Raw genomic sequence first — 19,116 nt, 5'->3', positions numbered from 1 at the left:
ATGTTGAATAAAATTGTTTAACTTACTGAGTAATATGAAATGCGTGTGGGAATAAAGCTATGGGAAAAGAAAATTAAGGGGCGGGCACATAAACAATGGTTCATGGAGAAAATGTTAAATTCTAAGTGGTGTGATGAACTCACCTCCTCATCCTGACCAATCAGAATAAGGGAAAACATAATAATTGATACTTGAGGGGGTGGTACACGAATCAAGAACAGTATAATTGAGGTAAGATAACTAGAGATCTCGTCAGACTTGTCAGATCTGTCATTCCAACTCGTCCCTGACCCAATGCGTATGTTGCTCCAGTTCTTGTCCGAGACGCTGTCTCAGACCCTGTTGCTGCCAGAAACTCTGTCCGAAAGTTCGAGATACTGATCGATAATCTATTCATCTAGAGGGATTGCGGAAAAGGGACACGCGAGGAGAGTAGTGCCAGAGAGGGGTGCATCGCTGGCATTGTACTTTAGGAAGTTACCCTTCCAGATTTGAATCTGCCTGTTCCTCTACCTGTGACCTGTTTTGGAGATTCTATTCTGGCCCCCCATTACGGAGTTGGATTCATCTTAGATCATAGGTAAATATAATCAGCAATTTTGAAATTCTATGCCTATTTTCCCTTTTTCCCCCTCCTCCTTTCCAGGTACCTTCATCATTGATCATTTTAGTTTTGATATGAATTATTTGGTGTATTTTGCCTCTTGATATGAAGGTGGGTACTGTAATTGAATGTTGACTCACAAATTAACTTAGATAAACATTTTCAAAACTTCTTGAGTCTGTGGATATTTAGAGTAGAGAGGTAAATGTCATTCTACCTTAAACTAACTCAGCAACCTGATTCGTCGAGGAAATGAAACAAAAATTATTGAAATTGGTAAGACTTGGTAAAGGTAAATAACACAAGTTACAGCTATTACTCAAAAATGATGCCAGTGGGGTATACTAGCTTATTGTATGAATGTGGTTTGGACCCAGGTGAGTATTAGGTGTATGAGTGACCAGAGCTGGTGACCCGCGCTCCATCACCGTGTACCAACCAAAGTAAAAGGGCCAGTCGCCGTGGGAGGTGACAAATGAAGACGAGGCGGTACTAAGGAAGGACTAACAAGCTTATTTACAAATCAGAAGCCAGCATTTAGGAAGGACAGTGACACAAGCCAATGGCAAAGATGGGCGGAGGGTGGGCGGGGCTTCTATTCCCTACTCTACCACAAGAAGTCTCGCAGAGCAGCGCATGCCTGCTGACTCTAGGCTCGACCTAAAAGGGGGTATCCCCCTTGAGTGTCCATCCATCCTTCTGTTCCAGGATGTCTTTACTGTGACCCTGCAGAAAAAGGAATATGCTACTTACCAGTATGCATCTGTTCTTGGCATGTAGAGCTGCAGATCTACACACTTTTGCATAGATCGCCATCTGGTGTTGGGCCCGGATGTTTGCAGTTTGTTTTTCCTTTTGGAAAGTCTTGGAAGTCACGAGGTCGGTGACTCCTCCTTTGTATCGTATTACGCATGGGCTTCGGCTCCATCCTCAGATTGTTTTTCGCCAGCCGGGAAAGATGGAGCGTAGTAATCACAGTGAAGAAACCCATGTGTGTTGTATCTAAATAAGATAGACTGGAACAGATACAGGTAGCCAGGGAGGCGGGTGGCCGTGTGTAGATCTGCAGCTCTACATGCCAAGAACAGATGCATACTGGTAAGTAGCATATTCCGTTCGAGGCATATGAGCTGCAGATTACACACTTTTGCATAGACTATATAGCAGTTCCCAACCTTAGCGGCGACCACCGGTATCTGTGGCAGTGGTTTGAAATGGTGTTTTCAGTACTAGCTTGTTGCTTGGTTTGCACATCTACACAATAGTGTTTAGTGAAAGTGTGCGGTGTTGACCATGTTGCTGCTTCGCAGATATCATCTAGTGGGATGTTCCCTAGAAATGCCATGGAAGCCCCTATATTCCGTGTAGAATGGGCTTTAGGGGGAACAGAAAGCGTTTGTTTTGCTTTGTGGTAGAAAATCTGGATGTATTTAACAATCCACCTAGCTATCCCTGATTTTGAGATGGGGTTGCCCTTGTGTGGTGGAGAGAAAGAGACAAACAGTTGTTTGGTCTTTCGGAAAGGTTGTGTTCTCTGGATATAGTAAAGTAAGGCTCGTTTGACATCTAGCGTGTTCAGAGCCCTTTCTACAACGGTCTGAGGTTGCGAGAAAAAAACTGGTAATTCTACAGATTGGTTTAGGTGAAAAGGGGAAAGGACCTTAGGTAGGAATTTTGGGTTGGTACGGAGAACAACCTTGTTCTGGTGCATTTGAAGAAAAGGTTCTTGTATGGTAAGTGCTTGTATCTCACTTGCCCTTCTAAGGGAAATGATGGCTACAAGGAAAGCTGTTTTCCATGTGAGGAATTGCAGTTCGCATTTATGCAAAGGTTTGAAGGGAGGCCCCATCAGCCTTGTGAGAACGATATTTAAGTTCCACACAGGTGAGGGTGGTACTCTGGGGGGAATTATTCTTTTGAGGCCTTCCATGAAGGCTTTAATGGCAGGTACTCTGAAAAGCGATTAGTGCTGCCTGTTTTGTAGGTATGCTGCAATTGCTGTGAGGTGTAGCCGAATGGATGTATAGGCTAGATTACACCTTTGTAGGTGGAGTAAGTAGCATATGATGTGTTGTATAGACACGTCTAGAGGATTGATTGTGTTGTTATGGCAATAAACAACAAATCTTTTCCACTTGGCAGCGTAGCAGGCTCTAGTGGAAGGGCGTCTAGCTTCTCTGATGACGTTCATACAGTCAGGGGGAAGGTTTAGGTATCCGAATTCTAGGATTTCAGGAGCCAGATCGCAAGGTTGAGCTGAGCTGGGTCCGGGTGCCTGATCTCTCCATGGTTCTGGGTTAGGAGGCATGGTGAGAGGTGTAGCTTTTGGTGCGGTACTACTGAGAGTTCAAGCAGCGTGGTGTACCACGGTTGTCTGGCCCACGTTGGAGCTACTAGGATCAGTGTGAGGGAGTGCTGTTGTAGCTTTCGCACCACTAATGGAAAAGCGTACGCAAATTTGCCTGACCAGTTCATCCATATCGCATTTCCTTTGGACAATGGGTGTGAGTATCTGGCGGCGAAGCTTGGGCATTTTGTGTTTTCGTGGGTGGCGAAGAGGTCTATCTGTGGATGCCCCCACATTTGAAAGAACGGATGAAGAACCTGTGGGTGAAGTTCCCACTCGTGGATCTGTTATGTCTGTCTGCTGAGCAGATCTGCCACGGTGTTTTGGACTCCTGGGACATGTTGAGCTAGGAGAAAGATTTTGTGGGGAATTGCCCATCTCCATATGCTCTGTGCTAATTGAGAGAACTGTGGAGAGTGTGTGCCACCTTGTTTTTGAATATAATACATGGCCGTCATGTTGTCTGTGCGAATGAGGACTGCCTTGCCTGAAATCTGTGTTTGAAAAGATTTCAGGGCTAGAAAGATTGCCAGTAACTCCAGATGGTTGATATGGAGTAACTTTTGTTGTGGCGTCCATGTGCCCTGCACTGTGAGGTGTAATAGATGAGCTCCCCAGCCGGAGAGCGATGCGTCCGTTGTTAGTATTATCTGGGGAACCGGGTCCAGGAACTGTCGACCTTTGGAAAGGTTTGTGGTGTTCCACCACTGCAGAGAGCGATTGGCACGACCGTCTACCAACACCATATCTGTCAGTTGCCCCTGGGCCTGGTTCCATTGGTGTGCTAAGCACTCTTGGAGTGGACGCATCTGGAGTCTTGCGTGGGGCACTATAAAAATGCAAGAGGCCATCATCCCTATCAGTTGCATAAACACTCGTGCTGGAAGGGAGTGTTGAGGTATGAATTTTTGTCGCAAAGCCTGAATGCTTGCAATCCTGGCCAGATTGGGGTAGGCTATTGCTTTTGAGGTGTCTATGGTGGCACCGAGGTATTGTTTTATGTGGGATGGTGTTAGCTGGGACTTTTGGTGTTTCACCGTGAAGCCTAGTTGGTGAAGTAGATGGATTGTGATGGCGGTGTGGTGTACACATTGGTTGTATGAAGTGGCTTTTATCAGCCAATCGTCCAAGTATGGGAAGACGTGAATGTGCTGTCTTCTGAGGTGTGCCGCCACCACCGCTAGGCATTTGGTGAATACCTGTGGTGCTGTTGTGACTCCGAACGGGAGCACTTTGAATTGGTAGTGTTGTCCGTCCACTACAAATCTGAGGTACTTTCTGTGAGCATGGTGTACTGGAATGTGGAAGTATGCGTCTTTCAAGTCCAGTGTGGTGAGAAAGTCGTTCTGGGAGAGGAGCGGAAGTACCTGCTGAAGCGTTTCCATGTGAAAATGGTCTGAGGGTATGTATGTGTTTAGGGGCCGGAGATCTAGAATAGGTCGTAGAGTCTCGTCCCTTTTTGGTATTAGAAAATATAGGGAGTAGACCCCCAAATTTTGCTGATTGACAGGAACGTGTTCTATTGCCTGTTTTTGTAGGAGGGAGATTACCTCTGGCCTTAGCAATGTTGAATGTTCTTGTGACATTGGGCGTTGCCTGGGGGGAATGTTTGGGGGGATAGATGTTAATTCCAGGCAGTATCCTGACCGAATTATTTGGGTCACCCAATTGTCTGAGGCGATGGTCTCCCAGACATGAAGGAAATTTGTGAGTCTGCCCCCGACTGGAGTGGAATGGTCTGGGGGGAGCGGGGGGAAGTCATTGGGAAGTAGGTGTGGCAGAACGGGCGTTGTTTGTTTTGCCTCTGCCCTTGTTGTTGTTACCCCTGTAGCCGCCTCTTTGGTAACCTTTTGTAAAGGTGGTCTGAGTAGGGGACTTGTAAGAGGTGGACGCTGTGTCTGAGGAGTAGCCTCTGGATGCACTCCGAAAAGATGAGTGGCGAAAGGAGCATCTGGGCGGGTGAGACTGTAAGGCCCCCATGGATTTTGCGGTATCCGTGTCCTTTTTCATCTTTTCTAAGGCCTCATCCACCTTTGGCCCGAATAGATGTTCCTGGTCAAAGGGATGGTTAAGGATGGTGGCTTGTACTTCTGGTTTAAACCCAGATACCCTTAACAAAGCATGACGACGGAGAAGGACGCTGGTGTTAATGGCCCTGGAGGCTGTGTCTGCTGCATCTAGGGCACAACGTATAGAGGTGTTTGTGATTGTTTTACTCTCTTGAATCAACTCGTTGGCTTTACTTTTATATTTTTCAGGGAGATGTTGCATTATGCTCTCTAATTCGTCATAATGAGCACTGTCATATCTGGCCAGCAGTGCCTGAGTGTTTGCTATACGCCATATGTTGGCGGCCTGGGATGCAGTGCGTTTGCCTGAAGCATCTAGCAGTTTCGATTCCTTGTCAGGTGGTGGTGCATCACCTGACGCTTGAGAGTTTGCCCTTTTACGTGCCGTAGAGACCACTAAGGAATCTAGTGGCGCTGGTCCCCTGATGTAAGAGGGATCTGAGGGAGCAGGTTTGTACTTCTTTTCGATACGTGGGTTAAGGACCCTGGCTCTAACTGGGTCTTTAAAAACTTCTGCCGCATGCTTCACCACCCCTTTGAGCATGGGAAGTATGGATGTGGACCTCTGTGTAGTATTGAATGTGTCTAGGAGGAAATCTTCCTCCACAGGGTCATTATGCATGTCCACCTCACGATAATGTGCTGCTCTTTGCAGAAGATGGTTAAACCCTAATGAATCTTCTGGTGGAGATGGTCTAGAAGGGTAAATATCGTCTTGTGGGACGTTGGGAATATCTGGTATGTGATAATCGTCCCATGGATCTGGAGATCCTGTAGGGGTGGGGTCTTGTGGCACATCCCCTGTATCATAATATGGGTCCCCGTGATCATCATCGTCTGTAGACGGAGTAGGAGAACGATGAGGTGGAGGTGAAGAGGGTGGAGGGGGTGGAGGTGGGGAAGGAGGAGGAGGTGGAGGAGGAGGGGAAGGTATTCTGAACGGAGAGGTAGCAGAGTCCTTCCTCTTTGAAGGTGGAAGCGGAAGAGGCTTCTCCAAATGTCTCTTCTTAGTGGAGAGTGTCAAATGTCCAGTTTTTGGATCCTTGGTAAGAGTTTTTTGCAAGGGATCCGGTGTAAATAGCTCTGGTGAGGTAATTTGGTCCGTCGGCGCCAAAGGCGTCGGGGCCGATGATTTTTTAGGTTTTTCCGTGCCAGTATGATGTTTAGAACCCGGCTTGGGACCCTACGGTCTCTTGGTCGGCCCGAGATGGGCTTTGGCTTGGAAGTGTCGGTGCCGGTGGCCTTGTGTGGTTTGGTCGGCACCGAAGATGGCGTCGGTGCGGAAGGGCTGGGTTTCGACCCCGAGGGCTTCGTGACGGAGCTTGGTGTCGAGGTGGATGTCATCTTCTTTTTCGGTGCCGAAGTGTGTTTCTCGGCACCGCTGGCAGGCTGGCTCGAGCCTGAGCTGCCGGAAGGCTTACTTGGCTTCTTCACCGGACCCGAAGGTGGGGTATGTGAAGCAGTGTCTCTGGTCTTGCCTAGGCCCGGAGGCGAAGGCGTGACCGAAGCCTTTTTGGGTGTTGGCGCGGGTGTGGGAGGGGGTAGATTGGTACTCACGACCCTCTGCGCCGGGGTGATGTCCTCCACATCTGACTCGTCGGCCTCGGAAGCGCTGACGAGGTCCTCTTCGGTACGATGATGTTCCGGATCGTCGATGTCGTCTCCGAAGATGTCGACTGGAATGGACGTCGAGGAGTGTGCCATGTTCCTTCTGGCTCTTCGGTCCCGAATAGTCTTTTTGGATCGGAAAGACTTACAGGCCGGACAGTCTCGAGCCTCGTGTTCTGGGGAGAGGCAAAGGTTGCATACCTCATGAAGATTGGTGTGGGGAAATTTGGACCCACATCGAGGGCACTTTTTAAATGGAGTTCTTTCCATGAGCCGGGACCGGAGCCTGGGTAGGCCCGAAGGCCGCCGTCGACGACTGGAACCGAAAGTTTGTGTCGATGAGAAGGTGCGTTGATTGAAGAGATTGTGATCGAAAACAATACAGCGATTGGGGTGAGGATTGCGCGTCGATCGTCGAACTGGAAGCTGTTCGGAACCGGAGCGCGAAGTATCACATCCGAGCCCGATGGCAGAAAAAAACTATCTGAGGATGGAGCCGAAGCCCATGCGCAATACGATCCAAAGGAGGAGTCACCGACCTCGTGACTTCCAAAGACTTTCCAAAAGGAAAAACAAACTGCAAACATCCGGGCTCAACACCAGATGGCGATCTATGCAAAACTGTGTAATCTGCAGCTCATATGCCTCGAACATGTTGGTTTTGACAGGTGTCCTACAAATATGACCACAACTTCAACCTAATGTTCAAATGGCAAGACCAGATATCTCAGAAGGAATACATCACTAAAACAAAACAGATCCTTGACTTTTGGCATAAAAGCCACATGACAGAGAATTGTCTCCTGACTCCTAATCACAGAAATGCCAAAGGGAACCAGAGACAGAGAAATGGAGAAAGCCCTTAAGAAAACAAAAAGAGTATGAAGCCGATCACAACAGACATCAATAGAGAGTTGAAGGGGGTCACTGATAAGCTTTGAGTGGCTGATGTCTATCTGCAGAGGAACCACGGTCTCCTGAAGACAGCAGTCACTTATCACAGAGGCCAAACTGATGGGTGTCTACATCTTCCCAGTTACTTCGACAGGTCAAAATAAAGTAAGGTGGTTTGGAAGTGTGGAGAGGGGTAGTGGGGACAAAAGGGAACTGTTGTATGTTTTGGGGCCTTTGTGGTAGGCTGAAAGTTATTAAGATGTTGATAAAGGTTACTGTTGTTTTGTTTTGGAGGCAGGGTTTGGGGGTATGGTAAGGAGTTATTGCTGAAATCCTTCTGTTTGCTCACTCCCAATAGCTATGGGTGAACCAGGAAGCCCACAGGTGAGTGCAAAAGATGCAAAGCCAATGCTTAGACTTGACAATGGAGTTTACAGCCAAGTGTATGAGTGTTTTACATAGATAGCCTCCTTAAATGCAGACCTGTGCTTCCTACTTGATATTCACCCTTGATATGCAGACCAAAAAAGACTACACTCCACTTATTCCCAAAACTATATGTCTCCTAAGTGTTGTGGACAACAACAGTGGAAAGGGTACTGATAGGCCCACAACTCCCATCATTAAAAAATGTAAGGAAGGCCACTGATTAGATTGGATGTGGAACCATTACCTTCTCTCGGTGGTACCCATGTACACCTTCAATCAGCAGGCAATCCAAGAGTTAAAATATGTCACATTGAGACCACTAATTATTGGGGGACATTTCACTCTAGTCATATACCCACAGCAAGAAAGAGAGACAGGCAGGACAATGACAATATCGATTGAATGGAAGTAATGGGTGGAAGACTTAGGCCTGATCACGCATGGCATCATAGGAGCCCCTGAGAACTGACGACTCACATGACTGTGCTGTACACCAGCATAGACATCTCTTGAGTAGAAAAAGATGAATACACATGTTAGAATTGTTGTTCAAGTCTCTCAAGGGCTACCTGGTCACAGTCTGATAACTGCAATATTCTATTGGCTTGTACAGAGGAATGAAGGGCAACATGAACTAAAAACTAAATGATTAGTGGTGCTTGGCACAACTAGTAGCCAGATTAAAGAATACTTAGCTAATAATGACACAGGTGAGGTTGGAAATCATGAGTAAGTGTGAGCGACCCGTAAACCTATCTCATTTGGCTCCTTTTCTCCAAGTAGCATTTGTACTGTTTGTGATCATAACCTGATTTAAGGAGGGTTTTTTCTGCACCCCATTTCAGAATGGTGTACATATATACCAAAACATAGAAGGTAACTCGGGAGTTGTTGGTATTTTCGATTATTTTTTGGTAAATCTGCAAATGAAATGTAAATATATTATACAAAATTAAAGGTCAACCCTGCCAAGCATATGTTCATGTCAATTTGCAATGCGGTTTGACCCTGCGCGCGCATGCAGGGACGCACATTTACCTCGTGGTACAGGCCTTCAGAGCGAGCCTTCCCGATCTTCTCCAGGGTGTCTTTGGAGAGCTGTATGGCCTCTCTGACCTCCTCTGCCGACGGCTGTGAGAGGGAAAAGACAGTCATGAATCTGACCTTGGGCCGGAAGGTCATCAATATTAGCCTTTCTGATGGCACTCGCGGCGTTACTGCAGCTGTCGTGTCTACAATCTCCTACATTCACAATGACTTACCTGTTGTGAGTTTGTCCCACTGTGAAGAGATGTAAGTACTGAGCTAATAAAACCATCAGCACCACTGCCGGACAATGCACTCACTGCTACCCCACGAATATCTGGACTTACGGCCATTGGAGCGTCAGCAGGATAAACATATTATAATTAGGTATTTATCGAACTAGGATAAAATGAAAAGCTTTTCAGATGAAAGGCAGCCAAGGGAAAACCCAGTGCCTTTACTATGTCCGAAGTATGCCTTGGCCAGGATTGGGAGAGCAGACATGTTTTTTGCTGTCATTTCCTAGTGCTGCCCCTCCTCCCTCTCTCCAGCATTGGCCAAGGAGTGTGCAGGAGGCGGGTCGAGAGGCGTGGCTTTCCACAAGTATTCTTTTTCAAAGATGCTCCTGTGGTCACACACAGTACTTTAGAACTGGGGGCTGCAACATGGCCAATCACTTTGTGGCGCAGAGTCCCTCCCTGGTGGCCATCTGCGGTTGCCCGAGGCCAACGCAGGAGGCCACTCAAGAGGGCAGCCCTCTAGTGGCATCGGGCACCCACAACCCCTCCCCCCCGAGGGGGTAGAGACTCTGGCGGAGTCCCCTTCCTGGGCGCGTGCGGTGCTGCGTCATATCCGGTGCTCGAGGCGCGGTGAGGGGTATATAGGTCCCCCCACCACATTGACGGCCTCTTTGTCGCACCGGACACGCCGCGGTCGCTGCCTCACTGGACACGCCGTCTCCCACTCTACCGCTTTCCCTGCGTGGCTGGTGGCTGGTGGCAGGAAGTATGATGAGAATGTTGTAATGTTGTACTTTTTTTGTTGCAGGCAGAGTTACAGGGCGATCTGGAAGCAAATGGGTACCGAAGGGTACCTCTGTCCGGCACCATAGGGGGTGCCAGAGCCCAGGAGCCTCATGGGAGGTTCCTGGAAAACCGTGTCGGCGCCCCGTTAGTCCTTCGGGCGGTTGTGGGCCTTAACAACTGGGGGCTTGCCTTGCTACGCTCCTCCCTGAAAGGGGCGTGAGTAATACGGGACCATGTGTCATGTGATCCGGGGAGAGGATCACCAGAAGGGGCAGCACAGATGGGGTTCGCCCCAGTGCTGCTTGGCTCATCAGGCTGGCAGGCGTACCCAGATGGTTGCCTGCCCTTGGATCGCCCGTAGGATAACCCACCATATTACATAACGTTGTATGTAATAAACCTGCAGCAGTTTTCCCAAAACAAAATCTGTGTGGTGTGTACTTATTTGCATGCATGTTATGTGCTTGGGGGTGGGGAGTGTTGCCATGATGGTGCTATTACCTCTGCATCTCTGGGCGCCCGTCACATCTTGTGCCCCGCACAGTGTACACGGGAACCTTCATACACATGATGGGCACGCCCCTGGTTTAAGGGCAGCCCTAAAAAAAGCACTCTGTTCCCCACTCAGCTCATTTTACCTGTACATGCTTAGTAGTGTGCCAAACAGGCAATCCTATAATAATATGGAAAACACTGATCCCAAAGACAATACGCACATGGTTGACCCTTCAGGTCATTTCCCGGACTGTTTCAGGTCTAGGACTTTTGTGTGATAGCCTCAGAGCCGGTCCTGGCGTGGATAATGCCCTAGATAGAAATAAATGTGACGCCCTCATTACTGTTAGTGAATAAAATGATTTTGTGAATAAAATGAGTCAGCAGGGGAACTCCTTTTGTGTTCACAAGTGAGGGGGCACTGCTGTTTGCATAACCTTAATAAAACATCTCCGTGCGCCTCTCTGGAGATTGGTGCCATGAGCCTGGGCCCAGTGTATTCATGCCAAAAGCCGGCCCTGCATAGCATAATGCATTTTGCGTGTTTTCAATGGGCAGACACTGTCCGGTCTGAGTACCTGCACTTCCATACTTTGAAAGGGAGAGTGCATGCACTTCTCAGCACTGCTACAATACAATTAAGGGGAGAGTCCTGGCACTTCTCAGGAGCAAACAGGTACACTAAATAGTGAGTACCTGCACTTCTATATTTCCATTCAAATCGCTGCACTGAACTAATTAGAAAAAGGTGAAATAAGTGATTAGTAGGTAAAATGTTCAAAACTGGAGACAGTGACTAATTAGTAATGACTAGTGAAACCACTTAATTTTAGTGTCTGTAAAGCTGTTTTGGTGAGGCTTACAAAATTGCATTACACAACCACTGCCTGTCTTCCAGTGTATCAACTGCAGCAAAGTAGTAAGGAAGGAAACGATCCTGAGTTCAAATCGAACAAGTTACTTACCTTAGGTAATGCCTTATCTCGTAGGGACCTTATCTAGCCGCAGATTCCTTACCTTATATTATTCCCCAGGCATCAGACTGGATCTGGATATTTCTGAACAATGCCCTTGTGTGCCAGAAGGTTGTGTCGTTCGACTACGCGTGGCATCGTTGGAGTCGACCCCGCTGGAAGTGACATGCGCAGTGCCACACTGGGGCGCTGACCTGAGTTCTTGACTGCTTTTCCGCACCAAAAACACAGAGCCAAGCTGAGGAGTGTGACAAAGTGAGGTCCTAAAGGATCTCCTTCATGTGGTAAGACAGTGCGCAGAACGGGGAGGGTCAGCAAGGAACCTGTGGCTAGATAGACTCTCTACCAGATAAGGGGTTACCGGATGTAAGTAACTTAACTAGTTCATCTGATAGAGACTTTTAGCCGCAGATTCCCTAGCTTTGAATAGATACCTAAGAAATCTCTCCTCTGAGGTGGGTCTGCGGACTGTTTTAAATGAAGAAGTCCTGGATGATCGAATGGGCAAAATGTCCATCTCGCTGGACGTGACTGTCGAGGAAATAGTGTTTGGTGAACATGTGCAATGATGTCCACGTAGCGGACTGACAGATGTCCAGGACTGGGACACTTTTAGGCAACTCAGTGGTTGTAGATTTAGCTCTGGTGCAATGAGCTCTTAAATCCCTCAGGGGGCTGTTCTTGGCCATTGCGTAGCAGATCTTAATACAGAGGATGATCGATTGAAAGATGGTTCTCTTGTGGATTGCCTTCCTTTTCTTTACCCCTGCAGATCCAACGAAGAGTTTATCGTCCACCATTCTCTGGTATCATCAATATAGAAAGATAATGCTCTTTTTGGATTCAGGCGATGGAGTCTATCCTCTTCTTTAGAAGGATGAGGAGGTGAAAAAAGGTAGGAAGTGTGATGTTCTGCCCGACATGAAAAGGTGAGACTACCTTTCGCAAAAAGGATGCTCGAGTTCTAAGAACCAGTTTGTCTGGGAAGAATGAAGTGTAGGGTGGGTTAAATGAAAACGCCTGCAGTTTGCTACCCTCCTGGCAGATTTTATCACTGCAAGAAAGACATTTTTGAGAATTAGGAGCTGTAGAGGGCAGCTGTGCATCAACTCAAAAGGATAACATACGAGGAAGGGGAGAACTAAATTCAAGTCCCATTGGGGCATAATGAAAGGCTTGGGAGGAAAAACATGCTGCAAACCTTTAAGGAATGTGGTCGCAACAGGGGACTTAAAACAGGGGAGGTTGGTCTGGCAACTGTAGAAAGGCGGAAATGGCACACAGATATCCTTTAACTGTGCCCAAAGCAAAGCCTTGCCAGGCCAGGGATAGAACAAAAAGAAGAACTTCAGATAAGAGTGGAGACAGAGGATAAACCAATTTAGATGTACACCAAGCCACAAATTTGTCCCATCAGCAGGCATAAATTGTTGTAGTGGAGTAATGCCTGACTGCTAGAATGACATCACACACTTCAGGTGGGAGATCAAATACCCTCAACTGTAGCCTCTCAATCTCCACGCATGAAGGTGGAGAGTAGGCAGGTTGTTGTGCAGGACCGCGCCCTGTTGCTGTGACAGAAGATCCTCCCAGAGGGGCAGCCAGACAGATGCTCATGCTCAGGAGCTTGGGGTACCATACTCTCCATACCCAGTCCAAAGCCACTACGATGACTTGGGCTAATTCATTCTTGATCTTCTTGAGAACTCTGGACAGGACTGGTATCAGCAGAAAGCTCCACTCAAAATGGAATGTATCTGAGTGAGAGCTGCCTTGGAAACTCCATCATGCAGAAGTGCTGACATTGCGAGTTCTCAGTAGTGGTGAATAGATCTAACCAAGGATCTCCCCAATCTAGGAAAATACCATCCCCCACCTCCTAATGGAGATGCCATTAGTGATCTACTAGCCATTGACGGCTGAGTTTGTCTGCTCTGGTGTTCAGAGAGTCCACCAGATGTTGAACCACCAGGAATATATCCTGACATTCCCGTCATGCCCAGAGATGCAGAGCCTCTTGACATAGGGTTCATGACCCCACCCCGCCCTGTTTGTTGCAATACCACATGGTGGTGGTATATGTGTGCACTTGAACAAGGTTTCTCTTGATGGAAGGAACAAAGGCTTTCAATGTCAGTCAGATTGCTCTCGGTTCTATTAGACTGATGTGGAGTTGAGTCTCTGCGAGAGACCAGAGGCCTCTGATCTCCACCTATCCCAGGTGGCCGCCCCAACCCAGAAGAGACCCATCTGTCACCCCTGTGAGCTTTGGGTAGGGAAGAGAGCGAGGTCTACTGTTGACCCAATTACGGTTCGTGAGCCACCAATGCAGGTCTTTTGCAGTTCCCTCTGATATCTGGACCATGTCAGAGAGATTTCCCTGATGCTGTGGCCACTAGGTATTCAAGTCTTACTAAAGAGCCCGCACATGCCAAAGGGCATGTTTTATGAACTTAAAGCAGGAGGCAACAAGACCCGGCAGCCTCAGAGCCAGTCTCACCAAAATACAAGATAAAGGCTGAAACATTGCTATCAATGTCTGAATATCCTGGACTCATTGTTCCGGTGGATACATCAGAAACTTCAATGTATCCGTAACAGCTCCAATGAAAGGGAGCATCTAAGAGGGAGTCAAGTGTGACTTCGGCACATTGATAGTAAACCCAAGTGGGTGCAGGAGGTCTGCCCTAGTCTGGAGATGAGAGACGACTGCCTGGGGCAAGCCCGCTTTCAACAGCCAGTTGTTGATGTAGGGGAAGACTGGACCCCCTGATTTCGGCAGATGTGCTGCAACCACCGGGGCACTGGTAAGGCCAAAGGGGAGCACAGCAAATTGATTATGTTCCTGGTAAAGCATCTGTGGGCAGTCAAGATGAAAATTTTGAAATAGGCGTCCTGCAAATACAATGCTACCATTCAGTCTCCAGAGTCGAGAGCAGATAAGACTTGAGCCTGGGTAAGCATCTTGCATTTTTTCATTTTTCAAGAGGTAATTGAGAGGGGGCAGATGGAAGATAGGACGAGGCTTCCATCCTTATTTGGCACTAAATAGTAGCAGGAATAGAAACCACGGCCTACTTCTGATGCTTGCACCCTCTCAATTGGTCCTTTTCCCAGAAAGGCCAGTACTTACTGCTGCAGGAGCGCAAGGTGGTCCTTTATCAGCTGATCTGTGGACAGAGGAAGTGGCGACTGGATTTTTTGGAAGGGGAGGGCATACTCCATTGGACAATCTGGAGCACCCATTTGTCCGTAGGGATCTTCCGCCATTGGGGCAGATGGTGTTGGATTCTTCTGCATTCCTGATGCCCATGCTGGACAAAAAGCATACTAAAGAGGCTTAGACTTTGCGGCTTCCAGTGGGGGCGGGTTGGGTGGACCTCTGGCTTTGGGCCCCACGAGGCTTGTGGGAGTCGCAACCATAAAAGGACTGAGCCTGCTGGCTGTGGTGAATAAGGGGAAATGGCCCCGGTGATAGCCCCCACCGTAGCCACAGAAGGGGTATAAGGCGGAATGCGGCTAAAGTGGTGTCACAGAGAGCCCTAGTGACCTAGCAGTGGCCCCTACTGTCCTTGAATCTCTCCAAGGCCGAATCTGCCTTATCTCCAAAGAGATAAGTTCTATCAAACTGCATGTCCATGTGCAAGGCTTGGAAATCCAGTATTCTTCACCCAGGCGTGACGTCAGAGCACCACCGAAAAAGCAATAGCTCTGCCCAGTGAGTCGGTCGTATCCAACCCACATATGATTGTGATCTTTGCTGGGACATTATGGTTCATGAACTTTGCTGCATCTCGCCCATCAGCAATAGCTGGGGAGAATATCGTCCGAGCCTCCATCCGGTAATCCGGTAATCATAATAGGTGCGGCCTCACCCATGGACGTGGCTGTGCCAGAAATAGTGCTGCTGGAACGGTCCACATTGGTGGTGAGGAATCTGGCCGATCCAGATCCACCAAATGGATCCTGAGGGGTTGACTGGTGCCAAGGGCGGACCTGCCTGCGAAGTCCCAGACGGAGACTGTTCCAAACACATGGGGTCCGAAGGGGCTACGAGGGATTCAGCCAACAAAAAAATGAGACTAATGTCCTCATAAAACTCTTGGACTTGAGCCGGGGTCACTCCGGCTCCAGGAAATTCAGGGTAGCATGGAGTGGCCCCAGTTTCCAACGCTGGCTGGACAGGAACGACCTGAGAGAGAGGTTGGGATTTATGGCATCACCCTCTTCATCATCCAAAGAATGGAAGTGACACAGAGAAGTCGAAGAGGGCTTCTACTTCTTGGACTTCTTCCTATAGGACTTACCTCAAGCAGTCTTGGAGTGCAAAGAGGACCAACGCGAGTGACTCTGGGAGTGGTCTTGAGACCTCTCACGAGAACAGGACCTAAAGCGATGGCCATGGGGTTCATGGTCCTGCATACAGCACATGACGCGGAGATGTGGTCCTTTCCAGGCACCACAGATACAAAGATACACCAAGTGGGGGTTCGTCACCAACATCTATCAATGACAGTCTCCCCAAGACTTGACCCGCTGAGTTTATTCGGGGACATCTTGAAAAAAAAATTATATGGCACACTAGTAGTTGACAAAACGTCAAAATAAGTCAGACAAAAAGTGACTGAGGGGAACTCATTCCAGATCCATGTTGATGTCATGGGAAAGGAAGAACTGAGAACAGTGCGCTGGGGTTGTGCATATATAGGCATCGCACACATCACTTCTGGTGCGGTCGATGCCAACGATGCCACGCAGAGCCAAACAAGGTGCCAAACCACACCACCGACCTGCGCGCAAGGTTATTGGTCAAAAAATGTCTCGATCCAGTCTGATGCCTGGGGAATATTCTAAGGTAAAGAATCTGTGGCTATAAGTCTCTATCAGATACTATATTATGTGCCCCTAAATTACACTGAGGACACTACATGCATGAAAGTTACTGACACAAAAAGTGTGTCAGTAGTTTATAAGTGTCAGACCATACATGTTTTTCAGAGAAGAGGCAGGCCATTGGGAAGGTTGTGAACATTGATAAAATTGTAACCTTGCAGGAAGTTTCAATTTTTTCCACTCAACTTAGTTTTTGCAATGGGACCGCAACAAAAGTTTCCAATAAGTTAGTTAGTAAACTGCCATTCGAGGTCTTACTCCAAGTCCTGGTCCACTAAACATGGCTGACGCCAGACCCTTCCCTTATCACAGGAGGCTGTTCATTGGAGTGTCCCAGCTCTGCCGGGCGGTTGCTGTCCAAGAAAGTACTTTGTGGTGCTTTCCGATGTATCTTTGTAAGGATGAGGCATTGCTCAAGTAAGCTAGACAGAGAAGGAAATTCAAATGTTTCATTGTACTGCTGTCACCGTAATATAGAGTTAGTCCTACAGGGAAACCTTGAAGTTCAAATATTTTGATTATGATTTTTGTCAATGTTTATGTTTCAATACTTCTTGAGTAGGTTGACTTGGAACTCACCCCTCTACTGAAATGAGGAGAGTCAGTGAAACGAAAGTAGAGTACAGTAATCCATAGATTATTTTATTTTATGCAGTGTTATCAACTTCTGTGTAGTGCACATCTGCTGCTAGTATGACCTGGTGGCTATGTAAAATAATGTACTGAATGGAGTTCAACCTAAATAATACATGACCTAAGACCAAGAACATGAAAGAGGAGCATCCAGCGATCAAATAAAGTCGAGGGTCAAGATGTAATTACTCTGTTAAATAAGACAAGTTTCAAATGTCCTCCCCAGGCTACGCTCTCCAGATAAAGCCTTTGAGTAGTGATTCCCTTCAGAGCAGGGTAGGGTCAGGTCTGGAGCGCCCAAAACCGAGGCACAAAGAGGCATGAGGTTTCTGCACTTGTCGGTCATAAACCCCATTGAAAGCGTGATCAAGGAAGAAAAAAGGCTGGGACTCACCTAAAGGGTCCTCTTCATCTTGCACAACAGAATCTGCAGTTACCTCCCTCACCCCTCCCATCTACTAAACAGCAATGCCTAATTTCTAAAGTGAGCCAGTCACCAGCCTCCCCACCTCAGTTCCTTTATGTCCACCTCCAGCTACAGGAATGCAGGAAATACACTTACGATGTCAGCAGAAGCTGTCCTCGCCCTCCTTCTTGTCCAATGCCAAGCTAGAGACATTCAAAATGGATACCACTTTGCTTTGTATTTAACACTGTGAGCCAAACTTGAAGATGAACATCAGAAGACATCCTCTCCACCATTTGCAGAATCTCCATTTCATTGTTTTAATTGTTCCCAATGTATTTTTCACATTGCTATGATCTTAAGGTTACTGCTTCTTTTAAGAGCAGCATTATACTCTCAATATTGCCCTATACAGCTGTCATTTTATGCTTCTAACCCCTGCCTTAGATGAAATCGTAGTAGCCTGCAGTGTACAGACAGTTGTAGTGCCTATCAAAAGTACCTAATGCAGCACCATCTGGCTTCGTTCTACAGCCTTGCGTCATAAAATTACATGCTCTCTCAAAAGAATCTTCTAAATTTCCAAAATCCAACATGTAAACTGACTTTACTTAAAACATCTGATTATCACAAATTGCCCTTCCTTCAATTCTTTGTGTGTCTCTGACCATAGCCGTCTCTACGTCACATGCATACTTGCTTTAATCTTTGTTTATGCATTTCTGCAAACTGTCCACAAATCATTTCAAAGATCACAACATCTCCTTCTTTGAAAGTCATAACGCCTACATCCTAACAATACGTAATATCCTCTGCTCAGCTATATCCCCACCAACCATCTGCAGGAACTCACATACCTCCTCACAAGTTTTGTTTCTATTTAATGAAAAGACAATTTCTCACAGAAATATATTCCTTACAAACACACCCTAAAATACAGTATGTATACAAATAAATTCACAATAAAACAAACAACTTTCAAAATACAGTCGAAATATGTTACAGAATAGCCACAGGCTGAAAAATTGATTCAGCATCCTATAAAAGAGATCATGTGTTTCTGCACTAGTTACTGATGTCAATGGCTTTTGCATTAAGTAATTACAAACAACATGAAAGACCAAGCGCTTTCAGCTAATAATGCAACCTCTCTTACTTTCCTAATAACTAAGGAGCATATCAACAAGCAGGCGTTAAAAAATTATTGCCGCTTTTGCGTCCGTTTTCGGATGCAAAGCGGCGATAAATTTATCTGCAAGGTCACACTATCGCATGAAACCTTGCCTTATCTCCATTTCCCTTAACGCCCATCTTTGCATCTCTAATGAGATGCAAAGTGGGCCTTCCTCCCCAGGATAACGGGAGAAATGTCGCTTAGCAACATTTCTCCTTTTATCAAGCCTCACGCAAAGCAGCATAGCGACAGGAAAAGTAGCGATAACCTCTGTTATCGCTACTTTCCTTACGCTTGCTTTGAAACTGACTTAGCCATGATATTCTATGGAAGGTGGATGTGAGGCCCTATCATCAAGCTATCGCCAAACTTTGTGGGATTATCGCTGGGTTTCCAGCGATAATCACACGTTTGGCAGTTAGCGCTAGGATTTTTATCGCTTTTGAGATAAGCGTTGCTAATAGCACGCTATCTCAGCAATAAAAATCCACGCTAGCCGGCGGTAATTATCCTAGCGCTAAGTGCGCTTAGCGATAATT

At 47.1% G+C, this 19,116-nt stretch overlaps 1 protein-coding gene across 2 annotated transcripts in view; it reads right to left on the bottom strand.

Moving 5' to 3' along the window:
- Positions 1–19,116, bottom strand: part of SMYD1 (SET and MYND domain containing 1) — a 135,007-nt gene that overhangs the window by 9,417 nt on the left and 106,474 nt on the right. For both annotated transcript variants that reach the window (XM_085642644.1, XM_085642643.1), the window contains one exon: positions 8,990–9,082. In XM_085642644.1, the coding sequence (XP_085498770.1) occupies positions 8,990–9,082 (93 nt within the window). The remainder of the gene's footprint in view (positions 1–8,989; positions 9,083–19,116) is intronic.

This window comes from Triturus cristatus, chromosome 2_2 (assembly GCF_964204655.1).
Source record: "Triturus cristatus chromosome 2_2, aTriCri1.1, whole genome shotgun sequence".
Classification (NCBI taxonomy): Eukaryota; Metazoa; Chordata; class Amphibia; order Caudata; family Salamandridae; genus Triturus; species Triturus cristatus.
Note: the sequence above shows the minus strand (reverse complement) of the source record. Positions and strands in the feature narration are given on the sequence as shown.